General features: G+C 46.1%; 1 protein-coding gene across 2 annotated transcripts in view; it reads right to left on the bottom strand.

Annotated features, from left to right (window-relative positions):
* Positions 1–6,259, bottom strand: part of Pmfbp1 (polyamine modulated factor 1 binding protein 1) — a 49,810-nt gene extending 43,551 nt beyond the window's left edge. The window contains exons 1-2 of one of the 2 annotated variants that reach the window (XM_032887709.1): positions 6,133–6,259; positions 5,589–5,649 (exon numbers count right to left, since the gene is read on the bottom strand). In XM_032887709.1, the coding sequence (XP_032743600.1) occupies positions 5,589–5,639 (51 nt within the window). In that variant the 5' untranslated portion in view covers positions 5,640–5,649; positions 6,133–6,259. Of the gene's footprint in view, positions 1–414; positions 571–5,588; positions 5,650–6,132 lie in introns of those variants that run through there. The other variant, XM_032887708.1, reaches the window with a different exon arrangement.
* Positions 6,260–23,814: the final 17,555 nt, after the last annotated feature.

The following is a 23,814-nucleotide window of genomic DNA, read 5'->3' as shown; positions in this document are numbered from 1 at the left end:
GGCATGTTAGCCTGCTGAATGACTGGATTCCAGCCTCTGGAAGAACAACGGCAAGGCACACGTGTGGCATCAGGAGCTCCTCATGCATGGAGATACCCCAGAGCAGCCATTGTCATGGCTAATGTGGATGATTGTCTGAGACCCATCCTAGTATTTTCTGGATGAGCTAAATCCAGATAAAGAAAAAACATAATACCCAGTATCTCAATAATGTTGGAAATAGCTAGATTGAAAAAAAAAATCCCGAAGATACGAATAGTTTCTTCTATGTTGGAGTGTGTGTGGTATATTTGGTTCTCCTGATGCAGGCTCAGTTGATACTCTGAGTGGCCCACAGTGGAATGTCCCCTCCTTCCCATCAGAAGTGACAGTGGTCAAGCGAGCAGAGACAGGCAGTGCTGCCTGGTGCCTTACGTGGTTGCTTTTCAGCATGGCTTCCTCCACACAGAGCTGGTTCTCTTGCAAGGTCTTCCCCTGTCTCTTGCAGACATCGTGGAGATTCTTGATGTCGAGCTGCAGGCTCAAGAGCTTGTTATTCAGGTTGTTGACTTCTCTGTCTCTCTCCCCAGCCTAAGCAGACAGAAAAAAAAAAAAAAAAAACCAAACCAAAAGCATCCATTATGAACGAATGAGAAAATGCTTGCTTTCCTTCACTTAATGGGTTGACAGGGAGCTGAATTCGCTGGGAATTTGTTTATTGAGCCCATGCCGTTATTACTCATCTTGGGCAACATTTACACAGGATCCATTTGTGAGGTGTCTTAGAGCCTTGCATTATTCAGACAATTACTTATTTATATTAATTAATCTTCGCCACACTGCCCTGGGTGCATCAGACAATTCCCCTGTTTTTCGAGGGGAAGTCAGTGCTTAGAATGATTCCAGGCACCCAGAGAAATGTCTATAAATATTAATGGTTCTGCCACCGATGGAATAAACATATCGAGATGTCAAATGGACTTGACAAGACTACGGCGAATTAGTGATAGAGTTGACGAGGGATTCTGAGATCTCCCAACTTTCTCTTTATCCATTAACCAACCCCCTCTTGTCTAAAAAACCTAGTGCTTTTCTTTTTTTTTTTTTTTGGTTCTTTTTTTCGGAGCTGGGGACCGAACCCAGGGCCTTGCGCTTCCTAGGTAAGCGCTCTACCGCTGAGCTAAATCCCCAGCCCCACCTAGTGCTTTTCTTTACAGGCGCTCACCAATGGGAGCAAAGGCGAAAGCCCTGCTTGCTCAGTAGGCTCTCCTGGTCTTTGATTAGGAGTTAGAAGGGTTAGCTAATTGTTGCTAGGTCAGAAAGGAAAAGAGTGATTGAGATCAAAACATTGTGTAGAGAGTAGCAACTTGGGCGGGGAGGGGATTGGGTCCAATGCAGTGGCGGATGGGTGGGCTCTCCATCGCCCGTGGGTGGTGAGAAAGTAATAAGAATTTATCAGGAAGCACTCTGGGAAGCTCTGCAAGGCTTCCTTGCTAGTTCTGTACTGCTCTGTCACATTCCTGAGGAAGGAGGAAGAAAGGAGAGAAGGAAGAAAGGAGGAAGAAGGAAGGAGGAGAAAAACTCTCAGGCAAACAAACGGGCTCACACAAAGGTCTCTGGGTGCCGGTGTTAGCCTGATCCTACTGGAGATCGCAGAGCATAATTACATCTCAGAGCCGATCTTGATTAGTGGGAATAAAAGCTGAGCAGACCAGCTCCGTACCAGTGATGCCACTAGCCAAAGACTGCACCATGCCCTGTGAGCTCCCAAGCACTTCCAGCCCTGTTTTTAGAGGTGAAGTGATCTCAGTGGCCTTAAAGCAACCGTTTTCAAAGGAAACCGGGGAAGGACACACAGTAACCGGGCAGGGATCTGAACCACCTTTCACAGCCATGTAATTCAGAAGAGGCAGGGCTCACATTTCTTTTCACTGAGGAACCAGGGTTCCGCCCGCCTATCACACTGACTTGGCTTCCGAAACACATGAGCCACAGGACACACATTCCCACAGGAACTCGAGACCTGAGGTGGGCATAGTAAATCAGGCATTTACTATGGGCCCTGCCTCTAGGAGGCCTCTGAACAGGCCAAGGTGGGCCAGAGGACAGTGTGGGAACCGGAAGCACAAGGTCAGATGCCGGGAATCCACACGGTTCCCAGAAGCACTGCTGTCTCAGCTGATTCACTTCATTTCCATTCAGTACCTGCAGTTTTTCTTCTTCCCACTTTACAGTTTAATTAGGTTAACGGCATGGCTCTGTCATTAAAAGGATTTCATTATCTCAAAACTCTCCTCCCCCTTTTTAGCTCTTGCTTCTCACTCCTCACTTTCAGAAAAAATAACAGTGGATGTCAACTGCCCCGAGCATGTGATTACCATTAAGACAATTACCCGGGACTCTCTTAAGAGAATAGTGTAGAGCGGTTTAAAAAAAAAAAAAAAAAAGAAAAGAAAAAAGCCTTGGTATGTAGTCACTGTTTTCCAACTTGAAAACAAAAACCATGATCCCCACAGGGAGCAGACGCTTCACTCTGTAGTACTTTGTTTCTTTATTCATGGTTGCCAGCCCAGGGATGATGTGGAATCTCATGGGGGAGCTGGATGCTCAGGACGCTGCTACAGAATCGTTTGTATGATCTGGGAGGTGGGCGACAGCTCCACGCTTGTCCTATAGGAGAGCGTGAGAGTGCTCTGCACGCCAGTCTTGGTGCAGTTGAGGACCATGTTTCCTGGTTGCTCTGAAGGAGCCGTGGCCACTGAGGGCTCATTAATACAGGCCAGTGAGACACGACTTGGGCTTCCCCAGGTCAACAGTTGGAATGCACTCTCTCAAGCTAGTGAAAGTATCCTTCTCTCTCCAGGTTGGGCTTCCGCAGAGTAGAAAGCCCAATGTCACCCCATTCTCCTCTACCATCAGGACCTCAGGGTTGGGCCTTCAGCACCATCTCGCTTGGATATTTAGGAACAGCCTGGAGTCTCTGAGGAAATGTCTTCATTCATAAAACAAGAGGGCGGGGATAAATCACCTTCCTTTGAAGCCCGTTGAGTAACAAATGTGTTTTGCTAGATGTCAGATGAAATTTGCCTCTAAAGTAAAAATGGGGCCATTCGTTCCTAAACGGCAAATCATCACAGTTTTGAGGTATCAGAGCAAGAGTGAAGGCACACGTGGAGCTGCTCCCCGACATCCATTTTTAATGAAGTTAGTCGTAAGAGGAGGCTGTGCTCAGAAACCCAAGAAAGGCGAGCTTTCATGGGGTCCTAATAAATCTAACTTCTTTCTAATACCTTGCTCAAGACATTAGCTGTGAACTATTTATAATTCTCTGTACTTTAGAGAACGAATTCCAGGCAGATGTCTTCAGAGTATCAATATGCATTAGGTATAGATTTGAGCTGACATTTCATCAATCATGGCTCTGTAACTAGTACCAGAGGTAGGAGATGAACCAAGAGCTTTAACGTTGACCCTTGGGCACCGTCTGATAGCATCCTGGATCTGAAGTTGGTAGTGCTGGCTGAAATACCAAACTGATGCAGCTAGGTGAAGTTTCATTTCCAGTGGCTGTGGATTCAGATACCCAGTTTTCCTGATACAAGATTCAAACCTGCCCAGAACTGCATGACATTGGCCAAGCTTCCCACCCACAGGCAAAGCAGCGAGTGCTAATATTGCTGTTGCTTCCATGATCACGGTAATTATTGGAAATTTAGCTATTTAATGATAGATGATTCTGTATTGATTAAATGAGCTTTCTGTCCATTATTATGTCTTCTCAAACATATATTTCAAGAGGGGAAGACATTTTTCCTCTGAGTTTTAAAGGACTGACAAATAGTTTCACGTATATTCCCAGGCAGAGCTGGGCCAAACTTAAGTTCATGACTCAGCAGTGCTTGGAGAGCTAAGACCATCTAGGATTCAAAATGGTGGGCAGCATTCTCAGGCTTTAGGGACTTGGAGGAGGAGGCTTGGAAAAAATTGGAGTTGTAGTAGTTCCTAAGCTAACTTTGTAGTCAAATGATAACCCAGTTAACTGTCTTTCGGAAATTACTTGTCCACGGACAAAGGTCAATCTTCAAAAAATAATAAAACCACTTTTAGCCATCACCAACACTACAGCCGCCAGGCAGATTCCAGTTTATGGTGAGAGTTATATTTTGGGATGCAGAAAGCTTGAACTGGTGAGGTCATGACACGGGCTCCTGAGCCTCAGCTGAGTTTGAGATCATGGTGAAAGTTGTTTTCTGATCTTCACCTTGCCCCTCTTAATAGGTAAATGTAATATGATTTTTCGAAGACAGAAAGGCTGCTAATGTTGCTTCAGGAATTTTTACATTTTACTTGTAATGATTGAGTAATAATTAAGTTTACAGCTGTCTATAGCAATTCCATGAGCACCGCTCTTGCTGACTTGGGGCTGAAGTCCCAAGCTTATTATGATAGAAACACTACAGTTTTCGCATTACTTTCGATGGAAATTAATGGAAATCCATTCAAGGTTTTGCCCCATGAGCACAGATTTTTAGAAACAGCTCTACTCGCATAACAAAGGCCATGGCCATGTTACCGTTCTGAATCCAGTGAGCCTGGCATGCCAGACAGGTAGGTGCTTTAAGACACACATGGTCTGTGGTAGATCATGGCTACCTGAGGAACGAATGCCGATGCTTTGTGTTGGCACTTTAGTAGCTCCTCCTGTCCTGAGGGACCATCCTGCTAGAGGGTAGGGTTCGGGAGAACAGGGATTTTACTTTTTGAACCTCCAGAACTATGCCTGGCACATTGAAGGTGTTCCAAAGACATATGTTAAATGAAAAAAAAAATAGCCTAGATAATTTATACCAGGCCCTTGTTCCCAAGCAGAAGTAGCAGCAAGTCACACGAGGCAGCAGTAACGCAGCGGGAAAGGAACACAAGTGTTGGTGTTAGAAGCAGCTTACTTCTTGGCGGAAGCACGTGTCACGTGAGACCTCTTTACACCTACCCCAATGGACTCTTCCCATCCTATGGGGAACTATGAAGGAATATATACAGAGAATTTGGCCGACACTTTATTACACAAAGCAGAAAACTCCGTTTTACAGATCCCTAAGAGATAAAGTGAAATGTTGGCAAGAAGAGGGAATGTCCGGGGCTAGAGAGATGGCTCAGCGGTTAAGAGCAGCAGCTGCTCTTTCAGAGGTCCTGAGTTCAAATCCCAGCAACCACATGGTGGCTCACAAGCACCTATAAGGGGGTCTGATGACCTTTTCTGGCCTGCGGATGTATATGCCGCAGACCACTCATTAAATAAATTAATTAGTAAAAATAAATGTCCATTAGGTGCTTTCGCACATAGCACCTGATAAGGTACCCAGCAAACAGGTGAAATGAGTGCTCATCGTTTATGCTGTCTCCGAGGAGGGTGGGCAGCGTGGTCCAGGTCACTCTGCTGTTAGATGTGGTCCCAGAGCTACTGAAGCTGGGACCGGGGTTCTTACATCTTATGTCTGCTCTCCACGTGGTGATTCGTGACGACGCTTCTACCTGGAATTTGGAAGCACGGAAGCAATCCCCTCCAACCAAGATCCACCTCCACGCGTGCGGGCGGTTGGGAGCCTTACCTCATCTTTCAGTCCCTTGGCAGTTCGAAATTCTCCTTTAAGCTTTAGCATTTTTGTAAACCTGAAAAAGGCCAAGGGTTTAAGATGGGAAAAGCACAAATGGGCTCAGCCCCCTTTAAAGGATTTTCCCCGGCTGGATCTCTGCCCTCAGCAGGGGAGCTGGAAAATCTACTAAACCATTAACAATCCCCAACTTTCCGACCCATCTGTTTGTGTTTTCCCGTGGGTTAAAACCTTTGTGAGGGAGGCAGGGCCATAGTTTTACGCCTTTCCCAGAAAACCACTATGTGGTAGACCCAAAAGTTCCTGAAGTCACTGCCCTAGGGAAGAAAAAAGGCTGAGCCGAACTTTTTCTAGATGTCCCTGATTCAGATAGAGTTAAGACTTAGGCTTTGTTTTTGTTGTTGTTGTTTTTTTTTTAATGAACCACACAGGATGTTCGTGACCTATTCCCATAGTAACCCGGGGATTGGGGGACAAGAACTACTAATATCCCCATCACCTAGGGGAGGAAACTTAGGCCCAGAGAGGTTAAGTAGCTTACCCAAGGTCACAAAGACTCTCTTACTGCTCCATGAAGCTTTACCCACTCATTTTACCACTATGACTAGGAAATGTCCAGTGATAGGACTTGTTTTTGAAGCAGAGCTTGCCATGGTGGGGATTATAAAGTTAGAAATCTTATAAAGTGCTGAGAATTATCTCGGTTAAAAAGCTTCCAGTGAAACCAAGATGGCCGCACAGGTAACGGTGTGTAAGTACAGGATGATGCGGTTGAGGTCACAATGACTGGACTTACTAAAATAATCTAACTCATTATGTTCCATACTATAGGGCTGGAGGGAATTTCCCCCAAGCACTTACCTGCAGAATGGTTCCAAGAATGAGAATCCACCAAATACTCATTCTTTATAATAAGTTACATCCCCCATCCCTAATATAAGCCAAGAAGAAAGAATGGCTGTGAGGTGTGGAACTTAGAATGTTTTACGGAGCTGCATTCTGGGTCCTCTTACATCTTCATGCACAGCGATGCATCATGGGAATGATGACATCGCTCCATCTTAAGGCCAGTCTGGGTGATTTCACACCAACAAACCCCACGTCTCAACGGCTTGAAACGAGAAGGGCTGTTTTTCCCTCTGATGACACGTGCTTTGTGACTCGTGTGGCGTTCTGCCCCACATTGTCCTTACTTGGTTCCTTATTTTCCTCAGTTAGTGGGACCCCTATTATCTAGTGTGTGGTCTGTTGCCATGGCAGCAGACAGGTAACATGGCGAAGTACATACTGGTTCATAAAGTGGAAGTGAAGCACTTCACTTCTGCTCACCGTTCAGTGGTCCAAACAAAGCACACGACCACACCTAACTTCCTTGGAGCTCCAAGATTGATATCAGCGAACATCACAAATAATTTCCACAGTGGGCAAGCCAAAAAAGATTAAAAGCGCGTCCCATCGGAAGGCCTCATCCTTGCCTCTGGAGCTAAAGATGCTGTAGTAAGGGACCTTCCTGGTCTGTCCTAGCTCTCAATTTCACCTTGCTGTTCTCTTTATTTGGGAAGAACTATAAACTTGGTCTGAGTACCACACACTAATAACGTGTTCTTGAGAATGACATTTCTCTTCAGGAAAGTCCGAGGGGTCATCCTCAGATGATTCTCAAATAAAATTGTGTCTAAAATTAGGCAGAAAGAAAAACCCACACGAATAGTTTTCTAGATCGCCTTGTTTTCAAAGAATATTTCAAAGGGAAATTAGAAGGTGTCAGTTTCCTTACCCACACGAAATACACTGGGGCTGTAGCAGGTAAAAGGTCAGAGAAAACGATAATGGGATCTTGTCCTACAAGGAGGACGCAGGACTCACGTGAGTCATTTGCACTAACGGTGGCGGGCAGTACTTACGGTCGAAAGGAAGAAAGGGTTGTGCGGTCCATTTTCGAGGTACTTGGTGTAATGTTTGCCAGGTGGATAATAAAGACAATGACGGAGGAGGTTCCGTACCTCATAAATAATCGTCTGGAACCCTCACAGGGCTCTTTCAGGAGAACGACTGACAAAGACTTTCAGAAGGAGACATCCCAGAGGGAATACGATAGTTTACCGGATCCCTGGTTACCGCTCTTTTGGACCTAACACTTTTTCAATGCCCTCTCTTCTCAAGCCCCTGCCTTGGTCTCTTGTGTCTCTGTTGAGCCCATCCCTTCTTCCTGCCTCGTCTGTTCTATTTGCCCAGGGAGCTGTTTTCTTCATTTCAAAGTCTTGCCATCTGCTTTTTAGTGTTTTTCTTGGTGACAACTGTGCCCAGGGGGGAAATGATTTGTAGTCTAAATAAAAACTTAGAGGCCCATGGACATGAACTAGCAAGTAAGACGGTTGTCACGCAAACTCGATACCTGGCGCTTGGTCCCTGGAACCCATGTTAAGAGAGAAAACGGCTGGATATGGGTGCATCCATCTGCAATGCCAGGACTCCTATGGTTATTAAGACAGCTGGAAGCTTCTGGGGCAGCTAGCCTGGAGCAGGCTACAAGAGAGACAAGAGACACCCTGTCTCAACAAGAAGAAGGTAAAATCTGACCCAGAATCAGAGGTTGTCCTGTGTCCTCCACATGCATGGTGCGACATGCATGCGTGTCTATGTGCACATGTAGTTTCACGCACACACATACACACACAAAACAAATACAATCTTAGATATTCTGGTGCTGCTTTGCTCCCTTACAGCCTTTTCTCAGAGCACTGACCTATGCATGTAAGAAATAATACTTTCTCCTGCTCCGAGTCAGCTATGAGCTCAGGTAGGGAAGAAAAAAAATCTAGCTTTCATTACACAGTCTCTTTATTATGTTCCATCCCAATACACAACAGGAACTTAGTCTTAGCTGTTTCTATGAAAGTGTCATTATTATCGGGTAAAAATTTAATCACATTATTTAAAAACCCCTTTAAAGTGACTTTAGAGTGTGCCTAAGTTCTTGGGTCCTGCAATCACGGGGGTGGCGGCTTCTGGCTCATGGCCACCGGCCTTTTTTAGCTAGAGTTTGCTGTACTGTCTTCATGCCGGGAACATGCTACATGTATCGTATCTTCCTTCCCTATCGGCTTCGAGTCGCTTGGTACCCTCTCACCCTGGGAGCCTTATGTTTTATGGTTTCCACACATATAAATATTTAACATGTGTATATATGTCACATATATGTCATATGCGTGTGTATGTGTGTGGTCACGGCTTTGCTCTTCTCCCAGTTGCCCTACCCAGAGTCTGTGCTTTGCCTTGAAGGCATACAGGATCCCGACTCTCACTTAGATCAGTGTGCTGAGCTTTTGTCAGGAGCCATTGTTTCCGTCCACCTTTGCCTCAGTTTATGGCTTTCGCTAGGACCCAATCTGGTCTTTGTTCTAACTCATCCATCATTTTTCTTAGCTCAGACGGCCTTTGTTTAGTTTTGGGAAGAGGAAGGAAAAGGTGAACGCATGAACAAGTTCAGTGACACAGGTACATGTCCGACGGGCTTTGAACTCCATGTCCTCCAGGCTGACCACACATGCACAGCTAATTACCCAGCGCACCTGTGTGTGCCTGCATTACAGGTGAGCGACCACACTGGCTCGTTCTTCCTTCTGACCTGAGCAGACTGGATCGAGGGCTCATTTTCCCCCCAGATAAACTATATTTCTGGATTTTCAGGGAAAGAGGCCTTTTAATTTAAAATAAAACCAAACTTCAGGGGCTAATCAGAATTAGACTGACCTACAGCCAGCCACAGGGTTTTAGATAGTTCTTCAACATTCTGCGTCTCAACAAAGGAATAAATATGATGAATCCTCAGAGACATTTGTTGTCCAAGTAATGATAGGATGCTCCAAGTTTTTTATTTTTTAAATGTGTTACTGTTAGAAATGGACTGAGATACCTCTCGTGTGATAATTTTCTTTTTCCACCCAGAATGTACGGAAGGAACCATGATATATAGAGCCTCATTTCTTTGGGTTTAAACCCAGTAATAAAAGAAAATTCTTGGCCTGGAGAGATGGCTCAGTGGTTAAGAGCACTGACTGCTCTTCCAGAGGTCCTGAGTTCAATTCCCAGCAACCACATGGTGGCTCACAAGCATCTGTAATGGGATCCGATGCCCTCTTCTGTGTGTCTGAAGACAGCGACAGTGTACTCATAGGCATAAAGTGAATAAATAATTCTAAAAAAAAAAAAAAAGAGAAAATTCTTGGTCTTGGAGGGTGTGTCTGATAGGGACGGGGCGGAGCCACAGGATCAGCTGATGCATTAGTAGGTTTTGCTTGGGTGTGGGGGAAGGGACTCTGGTACCGAAGTCCAGTAGCTCTCTCCAGCAGGACTTTGGGGTGAAGGAAGAAAGGAGGTGTCTGAAGCAAAAGGCAACTGTTCTAGGATTTCTCAGGACTCTCTGTCCTGGGTTAAAATCCCCCACTTCTTTTGCTACATTTCACAGAGGCTTTAACCTCCTGTTGCAACATCCACTCTCTCATCTCCCTTAGTAACGGAACCTTAATTTTATTGAAATGTCTATGTACTTACTAGGAAACCAATCTCCCAGCATGCCTCCTGCACAGGTAGGGCTACGCATTTAATTTTTGGCTAACAAAGTGCGAGCGTTATGAGGGCTTCTAGGACATCTTAAAGGGAGGAAGCACACAACTCTGCCTGTTCTGCCCTTCCCGACTGCCTGGGATGCCGACTCGGTGCCTGGCTCACCAGCAGCCATTTGGAACATGAGATGCTCATGGAGATGGAGCTCAGGTCCTTAATGCTGTGGAGTGACCGTGTGTGTGTGTGTGTGTGTGTGTGTGTGTGTGTGTGTGTGTGTGTCTGTCTGTCTGTCTGTCTGTCTGTGTGTGTCTGTGTGAGGGGGGGAGGTGGAAGGGAGAGGGAGAGGGGGATAAAGGAGGGGGAGGGGAGCAATCGAGCGATTTTGGTCTTATTTGGCACGTGTTATCCTCTCCTTTTCTGTCCCATGCTGTAGGGATTTAATTCAGGTGGACAACATAACCCTTGTTCATGTTCTTGGAGCGACAACTCTAACAATTCACCTAGCGCCATGGCTCGCCTTAAGATGCATTCTGGACTGGATGCTGTAGGGGAGGGACCTGGGTTCTGTTCTCGGAATGTACACGGTAGCTCGAGCTCCTGGGGTTCCGATGCCCTCTTCTGGCCCCTGCTTGTATTGCAAGCACATGGTGAAAATCACATAAACCTGTAGGCAAACCACTCATACATCTAAGTAAAAACAAATTCTAGAATGCATAGAAGACTGCACATTTTGTATACTGTAGACAAGTCTTTGACATCAGTACATGACATTTCCTTTTAATCCTTCTTCTACAATTAATTGTTTTACATTCTCCTCCCTCTTCTTGTCCCAGTCCCTCCCCTCCTCCTCCCTAGTGCCCGTCCCCTTAACTTGCGCCCCTCCCCCATCAACTAACATGGCATATTGCAGTAAGACGAGGCAATTCTCCTTGTATTAAGGTTGGCTGAGGCAACCCAGTATGAGGAAAAGGGTCCCAAAAGCAGGCAAAAGAGAGGGCCTAGGTTAATCTCACGCAGGCTCCCCGGTTGTCAGTTCAGTCTCCGTGGTACCTTATGAGCCTAGGTTAGTTGAGTCTGTAGGTTTTCTTGTGGTGTCCTTGATGCCTCTGGTTCCTACGATCCTCCTTCTTCCTCTTCCACTGGATTCTGGGAGCTCCGCCTAATGTTTGGCTGTGGGTCTCTGCATCTGCTTCCATCAGTTGCTGGATGGAGCCTCTGATGACAACTGGCTGAGGCACCAAGCTATGGGTATAGCAGAATAGCATAAAGAATCATTTCATCGGCTTTGTTTTTGCCAGTCGTGTTTTGTTCTATTCTAGGTCCCTCATCTGTCCAGTCTCAGTGTCCTGACCCCTCTAGGCTGTATCATGGGAGGGCTCCCGCTTGTGGCATGGGTCTCAGGCTGGACCAGTCATTGTCTGGTCACTCCCACAATTTCTGCACCATATTTATTCCAGCACATCTTGCAGGCAGGACAAAATGGAGGTGAAGGCTTTGAGGCTGGGTTGGTGCCTCAGTCCTTCCACTGGAAGTCTTGCCTGGTTACAGCTCAGAGATGGCCAGTTTGGGCTTGGGATCCCCCATTGCTAGGAGTCTTAGGGTCACCCTCATAGATTCTTGGGAGTCTCCATTGTCCTAGGTTTCTAGCTCATGTCCAAGATGCCCCCATAAAACTAGCAAAGAACACCATCAGTAGGACAAAATGGCAGCCTACGGGATAGAAAAAGATCTTTACCAGCCCTACATCTGACAGAGGGCTAATTTTCAAAACATGTAAAGAACTTAAGAAACTAGACATCAGTGAATCAAATAATCCAATTGAAAAATGGTGTCCAAATCAAAACAGAGACTTCTCAACAGAGGACTCTCAAATACCAAGAAAAGCTCAAAGACCTGGCTATACCATTCCTGGGCATATACCCAAAGGATGCTCTACCACACTACGAGGATGGGTGCACAGCTATGTTCACAGCAGCCTTATTCATACTAGCTAGAAACTGGAAACAACCTAGCTGTCCCTCAACTAAAGAATGGGTTAAGAAAATGTGATACATCTACACAATGGAGTTATCACTCAGGTGTTAAACAAAAAACAACATGGACTTTTCAGGCCAGTGAGTGGAACTGGAAAAAAATTTATCCTGAGTGAGGTAACCTAGATCCAGAAAGACAAACATGGGATGTACTCACTTCTAAGTAGACATTAGTTGCTGAGTAAAGGATAACTATGTTATAATTTGTGGATCCAGAGAAACTAAGTAACAAGAAGGGCCGAAGGGCAGGTGGGTGAATCTCCCTAGGACAGGGAAATAGAATAGACATTGTGGGTGGTCAGGAGCAGGGTCTGGGGACCAGGATCTGGGGGCTAGGAACAGGTAGATTAGGTGGAGGGAGGACGGAGGGAGTACTGGGAGAGACATTTATTTTTAAATGTCCCCTTCCCTCTTTGACTTGGCTTGACTTAATCTGTTCTTTGCTTTCACTTCTTCCCCCTCTCCTTGATGCATGCAGTAGGAAGACAGGGTGAGGAAGGGACTTACAGGCCCAGGCTTCCTACTGCCACCATCATTAATCTCAGGCCATATGACAAACCTTCCTCTTTGGAAGTACATAATGCCGTCAATCTTTGTTGCTGTGACCGCATGATCAGTGAGGGGGAAAGTCCAGCCTCTTCCTTTTGTCTATGAGATGCATTCTTTCTGTTTGCCAAAAATCACATCCCCCTGACCCTCCCCCCCACAAAGCAACTAGTGGACACTCGAGCCATCCTCCTCATGGCCATATGTAATATTTGTACTGGAAAGTTCTATGTGCCGCATCCTGTCCTAGACACAAAGTGACAGTTGCTTCTCCCAGTGGCCTTACCAGGTAGGTGAGCCTCTCCCAGTCAAGCATGTGAATGAATGTGTTTGAACCTGACCTCTTGGCTTTACTGTGGATGTGGGTGATCTGCATTTCCTGTGGATCTAGGTAACAGTTGTCTACTCTAGTGAGAGTGTAGGAGCATACAGACCTTTTTGAAATCATTCTAGATGTTCAGAACAACCGCTAAGACAGTCACTTGGGATTCTTTTAATCTGACAGGTCTCTACTCTTTCATGACCTAGATACTTTCGGAAGATTATTAGCCAGTTAATTTATAAAATGATGCTCAATTCGGATTTTTCTCATATTTTCTCCATACTTAGATCAAGGCTACATTTTGGTCATGTGTGTCATAAGCCGTTTTAGTGGATCATATCAGGTACTTGTGATGTTAATACATTTCATCCCGATGATCTTAATCCTGGGTCGCTCAGTTCTGGTTTTATTTACTGTAAACGGATTTTGGTGGATGTACATCTGGGGAGATACAAAGATTCTGTTTGTCCTTAAACTTTACCCACTTTTTTTTTTTTTTAGCAAGATAGAACTCTCTTGCAAATATGATTGCTGTGCTATTCCTTTTTGTCTGCTTTTTTTTTTTTTGCATGCACACACGTTTGCAGGAGTGGAGATGCACATGTGTGTGGGGGTCCATGGAAGCCAGAGGTTGATGTTGAGTGTCTTCCTTGATTGGGCTCTGTTCTTGTCTACTGAGGCAGGATGCCTTACTGAGGCCAGAGCTCACTACTTAGGAACGTGTCCTGTGGATCCCCTGTTCTATCTGTGGCCTGCAGGGATGACAGGTGGGCTGTTAGGCCTGCATGGCTTTTATATGGATGCTGGCAAGTGCTTTTCCCACTGGCTATCAGCCCAGCCCCAATACTGTGGTATTCTAACAGAGATTTTTGATTTCCCTCATTCCCCTTACATTTACTTATTGCTTCTGGACAGAAGGGCCACACTTTATCCCTGGTTAATTGTTTATTTGTATTGGTATGAGCCCATGGATATATATCTGATGAGAAGCAGTCTAGTACTATTAATTTGGTTGCCCAACTGTTCCTACTTCAATCATTGGAAGTCCTTTCATATTGGATACTAACCCTCAAATAAGCTCCACCATTTCTGTCGCACATCGGAACGGTCCAGGGCCACAGCATGCAAACTCTGGCCTCAGGTTGCATTTCCTGTCCCCTTCTCCCACTTCTCCCTGGAGTTGGGGATCCCGTGTTCACCCAGTTCATATGACAGTGGTCACTGTAACTTCTTTCAAATCTAAGCATCCTTACTTGGAAACCATTGGGACAGTGATAGCCACCTTACAGGATGGTACCTGATGGCAAAAAACACATGTGTGACTGGTGTTATATTTTTAAAATTCGAATGGGCTTTTTACTTTTCTTTCTTCCTTTCTTTTTTGCCTTCAGGAGGTTAGAATTTGTTTCTTTTGTTGCCTTATCTGCCTTCAGCCTGGCATTATACAAGATTCTTATCTTGAAAAAGGATTTTCCAAATACTCTCCCCTTTTCTTCTTATCTTAGCCCTTCTCCATCTTCTAGTTTTTAAACAGTGCAAAGAAAAAAGATGAGGACTGTCAGGGGCAGTTGTGATAGCACCGCCAGGATGGTCCTAGTGCCTGCTCTCCAGCAGGAGAGGGGTTAAAGACTTTGTGATAACTTCAGCTGCGAACTGCCAAGTCTCTTTGGTTCAGCTCAGCAATCAAACTGCATAACCTAATAGAGGCCCCTGGTACTATGGGAAGCACAAGACACTGATTTATATTTTAATATCAGTAATTTCCACAAGAGCAACATTTCTGAGTGTCATTTTACAATTTCTGTCAAATGCCAGCTCGGTTTTTCTTAATTCTGTTTATTGTGTCTGAATTTGCAACCTCATCGGCAATGCAGATTCTTGGCTCCCAGGAGAGAAGAGAGTTTTCATATTTCTCCGCAATGGGAGGGCTGGGGCTGGGGGACAGAAATGGGCCTCTGGAAGAATTGGAAATAGAAATGAAATGCTGCTTATTAAGAAGTGGTTATGAAGTACATTTAGCCTTAAAAAAAAAAAAAGCAGGATTTGAATAAACTAAGAGAGACAGAGAGACAGAGAGAGACAGAGAGAGACAGAGAGACAGAGAGAGACAGAGAGACAGAAAGAGACAGAGACAGACACATACACAGAGACAGAGAGAGACAGACACAGAGAGACAGAGAGACAGACATATAACAGAGACAGAGAGAGACAGACACAGAGAGACAGAGAGACAGAAAGAGACAGAGAGACAGACACACAGAGCTAGAGAGGCAGAGGGAGACAGAGATCAGAGAGACAGAGAGACAGAGAGAAAGTATTTGAGATCCACAATGACCTTTCCTCCCAGAACCAAGAACCATGCACGTATTGCAACATGGAAAACGGGGGCAAAGAGGTATCTGTCCGTGTTTGCTAACAAGTGGTTGCTGTGTCCATTGGCAGTGCAGTGGGCTGTGAAGGGCTTTGGGACCCACAAAGATCAAAGGTGCAGAGCTACATAAATGCCAGATGTTCCCAGTAGAAAGAAGGAGCCTGGTTCTCTCCTGGATTCTTTGAACATCTAATAAAAGAACAAAGCTGGTGCAGCTGGCACAGACCTCGCCTTCCGGTTGGTGTGCTTCGGGGGCTGAGGTACCTTTGGAGGCCGCCTGCTGCGGACGTGCACGCTTGCAGACCCACAGCTCCTGTTTCTGCACTGGTACTTTCCCACACATGTCGGGGTGACCTCCTGTAAGGAATCCACACGTAGGGTAAAACTTAGCTGGCTCATCTGGATGTCTCCCTTGATCGTCACAGAAAGCCAGTAAGGGTCAGACCTGAGGCGCTCCACAAATGCAAGCCGTGTAAGTGACCAGAATCCTTCTCCCCAGCGCCCGAGCTTCTGTGGGTCATTTAGAGCCCGAGAGCCACGTGCTTGGCGTCTGGTGTTAAGACTGAACACATTTTACCATTATCCTTCAGCTTCACATGTTTGAAATCCAACATCGCGTCTCAGTGCCAAAGCTCTGGCAGAAGCTGTGTTGAGTTTCTCAGTGGAGCTATCGACCACATTGACTGAATCTGCGGCAACGTGTTTCTCCCCATCCGAAAGGGTAAAAATAACAGGAACAAGTTGTCGGAAATGAAATTTCAATTCATCCACGCCCTTTCTACACTTCTGCTGCGACTCCCAAGCAGGGATCGATAGTGTTTAGACAGCCAAGGAGATTTTTTCCCCTCTTAAAGCACCAGATCAATAGTTTAAAAAAAAAATCTTGCAGCCCTCTGTATGTGTTGTAGTAAATGTGAACAAATCAGAGGCCTTCGGCTAAAGCGATTGACTGAAGGCGGCGGCGGTCGGCGCTTTGTAACCAAGAGCGCATCAACACACAGGCGGTGACGAGCAATGAAACCCCGGCGCTTGCAGGGTTCCAATAGCAAGGACGGCTTCAGAGGGAATCCCTGTACCCAAAATGAACCGAGGTTGGGTGAGACATCTTTGAGAGCTGGGGATACGCTGCAAGGATCAGTGGCCCTTCTTCTCACTGGGTGACAGCACGGGTCCTGGAGCGCGCCCCAGGACACTTCTCCTTCTTCCCGCCCCTTGCTTTTTAAAACTTAAGCGTGTATTTAAAGTGCCTGGCTGCTGGTCTTTTACCCATCGACCCACATGTGTTCTTTCCACAGTGCGGTCACCTTTCACCTATTTCCTCCAGCAGACTGGAGGACTGCATTTTTACCCACGATGCCTCTTACGTGCCTGGTTTCCTCATTTGTCACCACAGATGGCCTCTGGGCCCTGTTTCTCCTCCTCTTTTAAATCCTGTTATTCATGGGAGAGAGAAATTTGGTCAAAGCTCAATTCTGACTTTCCTCAAATGGTTTACCCATGAGCAGCCTTTTTCCATTTATGAAAACTTCTATATTTTATTGAACCTTCCCACCCCCCCCCCAACTAAAGAAAATGCAGTACCCAGACACGTGAGTTAGGCTGAGATCTAAGGTTGGTCTTTCAGTTTCAAGACTGGGGAACCAAGAGGCTAGAGCCCTGACTGCGGGACTTCTGAGAAGCTGAAGACTTCGGAGGTGAACCACGCCAAAAAAAAGTTCATATCCTTCATCTCACTTGGAAAAGCCAATCCAGAGATTCAAAGACTGCCACATAGCTGGGCCTCTTTTGTGAAATAAGACAAAATCCAACAACAACAACAACAGCAGCAGCAGCAGCAGCAGCAGCAGCAGCAGCAGCAGCAGCAGCAGCAGCTCTTCCAAGGCGTACCTAAAGGTGGATTCCGTGAACAGATGGACAACAGTCTTCATTATGGAAGATTTGTTATTCTTACCAAGGGCCACTGTGCTAACTTCTATATTAGAAACACAATCCTGTCCAGGTCTAATGCTGAAGCAGAACATGGATAGCACAACAGGTGTTAGGGTTTTTTTTTTCTCCTTTTAATAGCGTTTATTTTTTCCCCCCTGTGGTAATAACCATTGAACTCATGGCTTCATGCACAATATGGTGGCTTGAATAGGTCCAGCCCCCACAGACTCTCGTGTTTGAACACTTGGCTCACAGGGAGTGGTACTATTAGGAGGTGTGGCCTTGTTGGACTAGGTGTGGCCTTGTTGGAGGAAGTGTGTCACTGTGGGTGTGGGCTTTGAGCTCCACCCAGTGTGACAGTCATTTCTGTTGCCTGCCAATCAAGATGTAGAACTCGGAGGTCCTTCTCCAGCACCATGTCTGCCTGCATGACGCTGTGAAAGTAATAAACCCCTCAAACTGTAAGCCAGCCCCATCACATGTTTTCCTTTATAAGAGTTGCCGTGGTCATGGTGTCTCCTCACAGCAGTAAAATCCTAACATGCTCAGAGAGTGCTTTGCCGCCAAGACACCTCCCACCCCAAGACCAGTTTTGATAATATAGTTTCTTTAACTAGAGTTAAATATTTGTCTATAATCTTGAAGAAAAGGAACATTATTTCTCACCAGTTGTGCTGTAGACCAAAGCTTAGAGTCACTTTCTGCTTGGCACGAGCCCTCAAGTCACAGACTTGTTCTCCACAGGGGTACCGGTATATATCCAAAGCGCCCCCAAGAGAAGAGAGCTACAACAGTTACTTCAAAAGCTGGGACATTGGGCAGTGGTAGCAGGGAATCTCTCTCTTGGGGGGGGTGTTTCTAAAGATAGGAAAAGAGAAGCTAGCTGGGTGTGGTAACGTCAGTGTGTGTGTGTGTGTGTGTGTGTGTGTGTGTGTGTGTGTGTATAAAATGAGATTGTGAAGCTAGTGTCATGGTGGCTACAGCAAGATCTTGTATCAAAGTAAACCAAACCAAATCACAAACAGAGATCAGAGAAACAGACTTAATATTAATTTATTCAGCAAGTCATAAGTTCTGGGAACCCGGTACATAGCAAATGAAATGAAAATGTACAATAATAAACACAACTGGGGGGGGGGACCCCACATTCCTCCTGTAGGTAGCCTCACGTAGAGCACAGCATTGTAACCACTAGCTTCTCTCTGGATCCTCTCTCTCTCTCTCTCTCTCTCTCTCTCTCTCTCTCTCTGCCTATGTATACATGTGCAGAGGACCACCTTAGGTGCCATTCCTCAGGAGCTGTCACCTCCTGTCACCTAAGACAGGTTCCCATTGGCCCGGGGCTTGCTGATTCAGCTGGGCTGTCTGTCCAGGGAACACCAGGGCTCAGTTTGTCTCTGCATCCTTAGGGCTGGATTCACCTGAGCATACAGCACCAAACCTGACTTTTTAAAATGTGGGTTCCGGGGCCAGCATTTAGTTCTCCATTCTTGCACAGTAAACACTTTACTGACCGAGTTAGCTCCTCAGTATTAGCATGTTTAAACTTTAAGTCTACATTGCCGTAAGGGGCTCTGAAATGTGAAAAGGCTTGGGGCACGGGGGTGATGGTGGTGGTGGTGGTGGTGGTGTTGGGGGGTTCCATCCGCTTTTCCCTCTCAGGTTTCTGCATTCTAAGGTGTACCCTTACTCTCTGGCCTCTGGCCATCTGGCTTGGCTAGTGCAGAGAGCAGCAGCGGCAGACCAGAGGGACGGAAGACTGCACAATGTGCATGTTGCCCTCAGCTTCTGCCCTGGGAGGTCCCCAGGAGTGACAGAGATGCCTCACTCAGGGTTCTTGCGTGCAGTCACCCCTTTGACCATTTCTACCCTGCTCCCTCCCATGGCCCTTGAGGTCTGGAAGTGGCCATGGCACTCTGGGCACAGCATGGCATTTTGTAGCTTCCTCACAACCACGCCCACATCTCTGTGGGATACGCCACAGATTATTCTGCGCATGCGCACCACTAAGTCCCCGCTCTCACGCTCACCAATGAAGGAAACTGGGTGGGAAATCTTGCTAGCAATTGTATTCATGCTTCTAGAGACACTTAACAAAATCCCACAACCAGGTGGCTTAAAACAGATGTGTGGCGTCACCACTCCAAAAGGTCAGAGGTCTGTGATCAAGGTGTCTGAAGAGTTGCTCTGTCGGAGGGTGCCCTCTCCTCCCTTGGTGCCGACTCACCACTCCTAAGTCTGTCTTCGTCTTTCGATGGCCATGGCCATGTCCATGGGTGCATGTCCGTCTCTCCGTTTCTCGTGTCATTACTGTCTTGATGACAGGGAAACTTGAAAGTAGACATGCCCACAGGGAGAATTCTATTTGGGTGACAGGAGTAAATGGAAGAGCCCAGAGGGATATGTCAAACGACGCTAAATATTGCCAGAGAATCAGCCAAACTAGGGAAGGCCTGGAACGGATTTCCCCTCCCAGCCATCGGAAAGAACCAACCTTGATTTCAACCATTTTATACCCAGTGTGGTGAGAGGATAGTTTAACTTTAAGCCACTTTATCTGACCCCATCTTAAATAATTACTATCACAATAACCCAGCTTCTGAATAAGGTCACGTTTTTGGGTCTTGGGGGTTAGGACTACACATATGAATTTGGGGAAGGGGTGGGACCCAGTTTAATTCAAGCAGCGAAGTAGTTAAAGTATCTTCCACTGCACAAAAGGAAAAAGAAATCACTTTTGACCTTTCTCACTCAGTCTCTGTCTCTCCTCCTGACCTCAAGTCACGTGTCCTGCTGAATAAATGGGCCCTCCTGTGTCTGATCAACCTGATGCCAGAGGCTAGAATACCGCTCCAACCGCTGCCAGATCACTTTCTGTCCTTGGATTCCGAGACTCTGCCTCGGGTTCCTCCAGTTCTTTGGCTGCTCCTTACAGTCCTTGGTGCACACTCCTCCCGCCTGTGCCTGAACGGGTCCCTAAGATTCCTTCCTGTCCTCTTCCTTCTTATCCTCTAACATCTAAGGGCCCTTCTATCATCTTGACATCAACTACCATTCAGAATTCCTCCAGCATAGAATCTCTGGCCTGGCTTTGCCTTCTCGATGGTTGTGCTGCCCTGACCGTTTCTGTAATTCAACGTCTCCACCAGGAAACCTGTAATTCTCTGTTCCAGAGCTCCTCCTCTTGTGCCGATCATTTATCTTGCATACAAATAGCTGTGTGCTTGATGCTGTCCGTAAAAAAGAACCATCACCTGCTTTGTTTGTTAAAGTCCAAGAATCTGGTGCTGTCTTAATATATTCTGCCTGTCAATTTGTCTGTCTGTCTGTGTCTATCTGTCTGTCTATGTCTATCTATCTGTCTGTGTCTGTGTCTGTCTGTCTCTGCCTCTCTCTCTCTCTCTCTCTCTCTCTCTCTCTCCTTAACTGATAATTTGCAAAATTCTTCCCACCATATTTTTCTTTTTTTAAAAGAATTTTTATTTATTTTATTTATATGAGTACACTATCACTGTCTTCAGACACACCAGAAGAGGGCATCAGATCCCATTCCAGATGGTTGTCGAGCCACCACGTGCTGGGAATTGAACTCAGGACCTCTGGAAGAGCAGTCAGTGCCCTTAACCACTGAGCCATCTCTCCAGCCCCGCCCCAACCCCTCACCATACTTTCTAAATAAAGTTTCCGTTGCTTCCTTTACCTCCATCCATACTATCGATATGATCCAGGCATTGATTGGTTCAAAGTCTTTCAATCACTCTCTATCGATGTCATGATAAAGTTTAGGTCAAATGGCTCAGGAGGGCTTCTTTAATCCGGGCCATGTTTCTGACCATCTCCTCTACCTTCTTCCTTCCATAGCTCTACTGGGGTCTGCTACCATGCTTCTACCCCATGCTTCTGCTGCCTGCATCGTTCCTCTCCCTCTTCTCATCATCCTCAGGCTGGTGATGCGGGTCCCAGTTGGTCCCTCAGGACTCAGAGTAAATACAATGTCTTATGGGAAGCCCTTTCTGGTTCCCAAGACCTGGGTTCTCCCTCTGAGAACCTGCTTCCACCCTGACATCACACCGCATTAGAATCATGCGAACACGTGTCCACATCCTCCTTTAGAAGACCATCACGGGACTGTGCTTTCCTTGTTAGCCATCTTGTCTCAGATTAATAGACAACTACCTGTCATACAGTGAGACTGAATTATATTGGCTGAGAGAATGGAGACCAGCTCGCTAATGACTCTAGAAGGAAATCACTGTCACCAGGACTGGGATTCTCAGTCTCTATGACAGGCACACTCTTTCCTTATGGATAGACTGACATAAGAGACTGAAGAGGTCTGTAAGGTGACAAAGCAAAGGACCCTGAAATTACCCACTTGAATGGCAACTGGTTTAGACAGAAGCCTGGAGATAGCTCAGATAGTTAAGATCTTAACTGTGGAGTTGAGGCTCTCAGTCTATTGGCCAAGCTCTCTCTTCTGGACATCTCTGGGAGGGCTCTGGGTGCCTCTTGCTAACTCTATTTTCCCTCTACATCTACAACTGTTGAGGTTTTTCCTCCCTATGTTATTTGGTCTAATCCATCCTGGCCTGTTGGCCGCGAGCTGCTTTGTCATGAGTTAAGCTCTACCCAAGCAATCTTTCTTATTTTAAGTTCTAAGGGATGCCTCTCCCTCCTCTTCAATCCCTTTGAACTTTCGGACCCTCTGCTGCTTAGAGGCACAGTGGATCGCAAATCAAGAAAGATTTTATGGAGACGACTGCTTTCGGTCTGCTCTTGATTCTGATGAATGGTGATGGGCCGTATTCTAAGATACAGAGGAGAAATAAAACTTTCGAACTAGGATTTGGAGGCTAGAATTTGTCTAGAGAGGCAGTAGGGGCACTGACAGTTGTCTGAATCTCAGAATGACAGCAAAATTTGCTTCAGGGCTGAAGAGATGGTTTACTTACCATGTAAATACGACCGTATCCCCAGAATCCACCTAAATGCCAGATATGCATGATGGCTTGCCCGTAATCCCAGCACTCCAAAGACAGAGACAGGGTCCTCAGAGCAAACCGCCTAGGTACACTAACTGTGGGTGAGCTCTGGGTTCATCTGGGAGACTTTATCTCATTGAGTACTGTATAGATAGCTGTCTCAGTGAGCAAGGTGAAGAGTTACCAAGGCAGGCCTAAACCTTAGGGCACACACACACACACACACACACACACACACACACACACACACACACACGCACTCACACACACACACGTGCACACACACACATACACACACATACGTGCACACACATACATACACACACACGTGCACACACACACATACACAAACATACGCACTCAAACACACACACATACACACACACGTGCACACACACACACTCACATGCAATACACACACATACACTCAAACACACACATACATACACACGCACGTGCACACGCACACACACGCACACACACGCACACATGCACTGTACCACACTTCCTCACCTTCATCTCTACAGAAACAAACATACATACATACACCTACGTACATTACATATAGATACGTGTGAGAAAAAATTGCTTCAGATTAGCCTGACCTTCATGCTTATGAGACAGGGAGCCAGAACTAGGAAGAAAAGGGAGAGACCTAGACAGCTACACAGGAGTTAGGCGATGACTCTTCTTAAAGAAAGAGTCAACTGAGTAGAGCAATAGCCGAGAAATTGATTTCTTTGCTAGTGTTATAGTATAATATTTAATCCAATATGTGAACATACCCTGTAGAGAGGTTTGTGGAGCACTAGTTAAAAGCAAATGAAGGGCCTCAGGATCTGAAGACTTAGCTCCTAAATGAAGACTGGGGGTGGGTGAGATCTAAAGGGGACAGTACCACCTTTGGGATGGCCTATTTTCTTTACAAACCAGGTTGAGTGTTTAGAGCAGGTCTTCCTCAGTGGCCTTCAGGAATTACCTTGTTAGCTTAGAGCAGTATGAGGTACCAGTCAAGTGTCTGGGACTTGGAAACGTTTTCGCTCTAAACAATCCCTATGTGTCGAGGAGTCACCCGCACCTTTAGGATAATTCATCACACTTTTCTTTGTAACCACAAAGGTTAAAGGTGAGATGGGGTAGGGGAAGATTTTGGATCGGGGAAGGTAGGCAGTCCACTCCTAGCAACCCACTGGGAGTTGCAAGCCTTCCCCTGTCGCTGTTCCCAGGGATCTTGTCCTGGAAGGGAAGGGCAAGGCAGGTGGTTACCGTGGGGTGGTTACAAGTGGGTGCCGCTCTTGTTACGTTGGAAAACACTTTTTGATGAACAGCCATTTCCTTCCACTGCCAGAGGGTGTTGATAATGAGCAAATTACCTTGTACTCCCTCTGGTGTGGATGTGAAATTGCCTGTTAATAGAGTTGCTAATGCTACCGGGTTAGCATGTGATTGTTCTATTTTAAGCCAATTTAAGTTA

The sequence above is a fragment of the Rattus rattus genome, chromosome 17 (genome assembly GCF_011064425.1).
Source record: "Rattus rattus isolate New Zealand chromosome 17, Rrattus_CSIRO_v1, whole genome shotgun sequence".
In the NCBI taxonomy this organism is placed as follows: Eukaryota; Metazoa; Chordata; class Mammalia; order Rodentia; family Muridae; genus Rattus; species Rattus rattus.
This window is presented reverse-complemented; position numbering and strand designations above follow the sequence as displayed.